Raw genomic sequence first — 6,263 nt, 5'->3', positions numbered from 1 at the left:
AAAAATTGGTAAATTGGTAAAAATTCGTTCTATTGCTCATTGACAACAAAAATTGAACATTCTTACCTTTGGCTTTTGACTTTTCTCCTTGTCAGACGCGTTAGATGGTTTTCTCTTCAACATGTTTAACCCACGTTTATCCAGAGGATGTGCAACCGCTACTGCCTTGTGACCAAACTAAGTACAACAGGGGGTACTACAGACGTGTACATTGGTCACTTCCTTGTTCTGGTCAGGATGTGACTTCATGCAGCTGCTTTGTTGCAGTGGGGGAGTAAACTGAACACTTCGTTTGGGGAGGGGGTGAGGAAGGAGGGGAGGAAGTGACGGGGACAAGAAAGAGAGAGGTGCACCAAGGAGACGAGTTGAAAATGAGGACAGGGTTCAAAGTGAGAAATGCTTTAAAACTTATCTGCTTCTGGGTCACCATCAGGCCTCAGTAAGACTTTGGACAACCTCAAGAAAATCATCCTCTTTTCCTCTCTCACTTTTCCCCTCTCAGCCTTATGGCACTAACTGAACCTTTATTTCATTGTGTGTTGGGACTCAGTTGTGAAGAAGGTGTGCTGCTGTTCAGAGGACCAAGGGACATTATTGCCCAGCAGATCTGCACTGTACTGTGGGTGTGTGGTCCAACTGGTGCCAACACCTCCTCTTCTCTCTTAGCTCTACAGTAATGCAACAAAAGCAATGAGATTAAAGGTCACTGTTTGGTAGAGAAGGGAAGTATCTAAAGCCACCTTTTTCTTTTGAGTGGTGAAAAAATTTTTTTGTCATTCATCAGAGGATTTGGGCTCCCTGAAACAGCACTTTTCAGTCCTCTGCTGTCCTTGATTTGCTGACAAAGTCACAGGGAGAAAAGGCAAGTCTTACAACAGAAGGCTTACAACAAAGAGACAGAGGAGAATGGCAGAGGTCCTTTGCACCCTCTTGAAAAAGAGCCCAGAGGATAAAGGAAAGTGGAGGTATTAAGAGAGCTTTGAATTTCTGCTTCATTTTGCTTGATATTATTTGCCAAAGACAAACAAACAAAAGCCTTGAGTATTCTAAGTAAAACTTATCTGTTGTGAATCATAGGTCACAAAACCTGAAACTATGAAACAGTCCCAAATTTTTGCTGAAAGATGGAGGTGAGTTCTCAATTTCAAAACCCCAAATTTTTTGGGCCACCCACAGAGTTTCAATTAAACCTTAATTTAAGATTACTACAAATGAAAAAGAAATATATTTCTCTAAATTGCAAGAAAAGGTTCAAGTAAGTGTCAAGAAAAAAACTTTGGTAATTTTTTTTTTCAAAATTTTATAATATATTTTCCAATTTTTTTTCCCCAAATAAATATATTCTAAGCAGCCTTTACTCCTAAGTTTTGCATAAATAAAAGCACTTTTAAAAAAGCACTTCACTGTGGAGGTCTCTTGCACCAAATAAAAATTATAAAGTTCTTGTGAATCCAAATACTCAGTGCACAGGCCTTTCTTTTTCTACGTCATTCTTTTAATATTAGATTTGATGGAACTCGAATTTTAAGGAAAGGTAAAACAAGAAACCATCCAAACTGAAACCATAAAGAATTGATGGTTGAAATGCATCATGGTACGAAATGCACAGGTCTTACTGCTTATTTCTTAGAATTGCCTTTCCCAGTCCCATAAACACTTCTAACCTTTTGGACACGCACGAGAAGACACTGCTAGATAGACAAGTAGTCTCTTGGATGAATTGCTCTCTTCCTCCTCCTCTACCATATGAGTACTCCAAAGACATGCTCCTCAGATGAATTCCTAGTTCAGTTTGCTCTTTGGACTTCTGTGTAAAGGCTTAAGAACAGTTTTGGAGGCTTTCTTGGATTTTGATGGATGGGCAACTGAATGGACTGAGACCAACTGATGAAAGAATAATTATTACATGCTAATGGTATTATGAGGTTTTCCTTTCCAGGCCTTCTAAGAATGGGGTTGGTAAGAAGTGAGGGAGGAGGAACTGGAGTTAAGGTACTGAAATTCTGTCAAATATAACAAAAAACTCTCCAGGCTAGTAGGTTGCAATGGAGTGTGTGTTGAACCTCAACCCATTAACCAAGATGTTTCACTTCACTTTTAAATCTGAGCTACACTAATTTAAAACAGAGTTAAATGTGGGGTTTTTCGTTATTAAAAACAACATATTAATCAGAGTTCATAATAATTGATATTAATAACAATTAATTATTGATAATTATGAACTATGGGAGATAAGTTTCTTTTCTGTATTTGAAAACACCACCCGAAATGTCAGTTTAAGTTTCTAAGCATAAGGAGATTTTACCATGGATATTTAATCAGCCTTAGTAATTCAGTAGAGCCATACATGGTTTTAAAAGCTGTATGTATGTTTAAAAGTAATTAAACTTGATTATTTATCTACCTAGACTTACATTTCAGTATATTGGTTTTCTTTTTAATCCGATCCAAACGTGAGGATTAAATCAGACTCTGCTGATCATTACACTGTGATTTCCTGTCTCAGGCCACTGTTAAAATCTTCATGATTAATAAAATGGGAACTCATCTGAAGAGTAATATATGAGCTTCCTTTCTGTAGAATATTTATTGTTAAACAGGAGGAAAGAGGCTATTTCAAGAGATATAGTACCCACCCATATCTATTTCCTATCCTCATCCACATACCAGAAAAATTATAGCAGCTTGAAAGCTGACCTGATTATGTTCTTGCCCTTGGAAGGGTGACCCACACTAGTTTTAAAAAGTAACAAAGTGAAGAAAATCAAACATATATAACATTAAGTTCATTTAATTTGGTTAACCAATACATTTCAAAAGTAGCTCTTTTGAATTAAAAATTAATAATAAGCTTGGTGCTTATATCCTCTGTATTTGAAGCTAATTTTTCAAAGGAGAATGAGTATCTATGTAAAATTAAAAGAAAAACTCTTATACTTAGTTTTCTGTTGGACATGACTGCAGGTAACTTATTCCATTTCCTTGCTGGATTTTGAATCTGATCCAAACACCAGTGAAATCAATAGAAGGTTTTCAGGTGAATTTTATGGGGCTTGGATTGACTCCTCTATCCTGAAATAACCAGGCAATGTCACTCTTTTATCTGGAAAGTCTTATGGGGAAAAGGGCTATCCACTTAAAAATAATTAAGATGACCCCATGAGAATGATTCTCACTGTCATTATATTTATAAAAGGCAACATACCTTATAGCTTATTATTATCATTACTCAGTTTTAATGAATGGACCATGATGAATGGTCCTGGATATTCAAGTGCTTTATGTGCCTCCCTCCCACACGGTATCAAAGTGTTGCAACAGCTCCATATCCCCTCAGAGCTCCATCTAGTTCCCTTGCCCTGAAAGGAGAGATCACTTCCAGTGTAAACTGTGAGTGTAAACTTATCCTTTCAAAACTTGATCATTCTGTTGAACTATAAGGCAGGGTGTGAAGCAGAGTGAAAGGTTTAGCATGCTGGCCACCTGTCAAAAGCAAATGAAATGAGACTTTCCTCATATTAGCAACTCGTTTTTCATTGTCCATCAGACAAATCTGGTCCAAGTTTAACTGGAGACTCAAGGATACCTTGGGGCTGTACATTACTTTCCCTAATGCTAAGCAATCCCAGAGTGTCTTAGTCTGTTTATTTTAATTAAAAGAAGATTTATATTTTGTACAAGAAAGGAATCATGCCTTCAGCCTCTGCTTTTATGGCCCTGCCTCTCCCTGAAATGATCTAACTCAGATATTGCAGAAATCTCAGAATAGCAAGTGAAGCTGAGTGAGTAATTTGCAGTGAATAATTTACTTAACAAATTTAATCTTTATTTCCTCAAGGAATGTTCATGAGCAGAACACAATTTCCTCATATGTATTAATTATGGGCCAGAATTTAGCTAGATACTTCCCTCTCCTGGTCTGATTTGAGCAAGGGCCAGCCCCAGATACAGGCACAGCTAATCCTCAACAGAGCTCTCTCCATATAAACCAAGAGGGCAAAGACTCTGTGGAAACTAAAAGGAACAAGTGTGAAAAAGTGAAGTTAAGTGCTCCCTCCCCCGACAAGAATACCTGAAAGAAGACAGAGGTTGCAGGCTGGGCTGTGTTTATAACTATTTAAACAACACACTCACTTTTCTTTTAACTCCAGAATTGGAGGCTGTGATTTTGGGGTGCTGGGGAGTAGAACTGGATGCTTAAGGTTCCATCTTTGAAACGCCCACACTCACTGCAAACTCATCACCACGAGCAGCCAGAATTTAGTACTGAAAATTGGTCCAAAATGCTCAGGGATTTCATGCAACAAAGTGTATAATTTCCTGTTGAATAGGCTCTTCTGTGCTTTTTTTCATCAGGAACAGAAAATGGAGAAGCCACAGAAACTCAGAGTGTTAGAGAGACAAGACACAATTGAAGAATATTTTAAGCTTACACCCTTGATTTGGCAGTTTGTTGACACTGTATGAAGAAGACTCCTATTCCATAGAAAGCATAATTTTTATGAAACCTGCAGAAACTGTCTATTCAGCAAAGTGAATAACTAATATCTGAATTTTGATCCAAAAACTTAGTCTTTGCTAAATAATTTATATTGGGGAGATTTTTAGTGACATACATCTAATGAAAAGTCATAAGACTCTAACAAAGAGTGGGAGTCTAAGCTTGTTTAAGCAACCATCGGGGCACAAAGCAGGAGGAATACCCTCACTGTGCCAAGTCCCAGGAACTATGAATTTGGCCTCTCTCAGACTACTGGGCTTCCTTTTCTTCCTTAAAAAAACTATTATTATGATTCTTCCTTCTCTTATGCTAATCCTTTGCCTCTAAGGTCAATGGAGTCATGAGGAAATATGGCAGGGACAGGCTAATAGTGCATTACTACAGGAGCTCCTACTGAGTTTAAAGAGGTGTCTGGTACAAAAAAGAGGTTGCTACCCTGTGAGTAAGAAAAAGTGTCTCATTGCCAGGCTCTCAGACTGTGTCCTTGGCATGTTCCCAACACCACCTGGCCTAAAGGGAAAATGAAGTACCAAGAACTTATCTCAAGCTTTGATCCCAACACATTCTCTTGCATTAGCAGCAGATGAACAGATCAGTCATACCTACACTATGTCAGGTTAGCACTAACACTAATAAAAATCTATACTACTGTGACAAAAGGATTCTCAAGGAGATTGGCTTTCACCTATTGAACAAATCTCTTTCTTATTACCTTGAAGAGTAAGAGCCAAAGTTGTGTCTATATCTTCTAGGTATTCCTGCTTAGAAAACTCGCAGTCAGCAAGGTTGGTGTCTTGTAAAACACAGCCACAGTCTTATCCAGAATCCGTGTAATGATTTCCTACAGAAATGTGTGCGTCACCAGTGGTTTTCCTGTACAATTTATTGTAAGCAGAGTCTGCGATGAAAAACAGAAAGTAACTGGCAGGAAGGTGCTGCTGTTGAGCTCAGACGGGCAAGAGAACAGCACGCTGTTTGTCTGGGTGAACATCAAAATCAGGGCTACATTGCAGTGTTCATACCTGGAACATCTCAGAGGATTCCGTGAGTGAACACTGAGATTACTAATCAGCTACGAGGGCATTTTATGCCACGTAATTTGCAGGTTTATGTGACTGTTGTTTTATAGTCGTCCAGCTGAAGCTCAGCCTCCCAGAAATGCATTTACAGATAAAGAGTGATGGTTGCCTCGTACATCTATTCAGAAAGCTCAAATATGAGATTTTCGATAAAGGGAACTGATATAAAAATAAATGTAGGCTCTCTGTTTTAATCTCATACACAAAGCATGACATGCTTCATTTGGCATTTAGACCAGCTTAACACAGGAGCACTGACAGTGCAGCAGGGGATTTTTTTCAAGGTATGTACATGATGTCTGCCAGCCTATCTCTGATTAGAATCAATATCAAGACAAGTAAATTCTGATTAACTTTAATGCCAGTCTGCTGTCAGAAAACTCTTGGTAGTTTTTACCATCTTTTACCAGTAAATATCTCCTGCTGAATTTCTTCACTGGTGTCAGAGTGTCACATTGCTGTGCCATCACAGCTTTAGGACTGCTGTGCAAATACTAACATGAAAAAGAATAATGTGTGGCATACTGCATATTCACTTGCAGGGTTTTGATTCCATACTGCTTCTAAGAGAAAAATGTTATTCTTCCTTTCTTGTTGAATATGGCATCAAGTGGGTGAAAATCATAATTTGGAAGTGACTGAGAGGGACAAGATGATTTTATATGTATTCGGGTTTAAAACTC

General features: G+C 38.2%; 1 protein-coding gene across 3 annotated transcripts in view; it reads right to left on the bottom strand.

Annotated features, from left to right (window-relative positions):
* The window catches only part of LOC108508992 (SAM domain-containing protein SAMSN-1-like), an 84,978-nt gene that overhangs the window by 35,544 nt on the left and 43,171 nt on the right, over nt 1-6,263 (bottom strand). Inside the window, exon 1 of one of the 3 annotated variants that reach the window (XM_017838209.1) lies at nt 67-201. The exons of the other annotated variants lie outside the window; for them this stretch is intronic. Coding sequence (XP_017693698.1) covers nt 67-123 — 57 coding nt within the window. The 5' untranslated portion in view covers nt 124-201. Of the gene's footprint in view, nt 1-66; nt 202-6,263 lie in introns of those variants that run through there. 3 annotated transcript variants of the gene reach the window in all.

This window comes from Lepidothrix coronata, unplaced genomic scaffold, assembly GCF_001604755.1.
Source record: "Lepidothrix coronata isolate B3197 unplaced genomic scaffold, Lepidothrix_coronata-1.0 Scaffold328, whole genome shotgun sequence".
In the NCBI taxonomy this organism is placed as follows: domain Eukaryota; kingdom Metazoa; phylum Chordata; class Aves; order Passeriformes; family Pipridae; genus Lepidothrix; species Lepidothrix coronata.
This window is presented reverse-complemented; position numbering and strand designations above follow the sequence as displayed.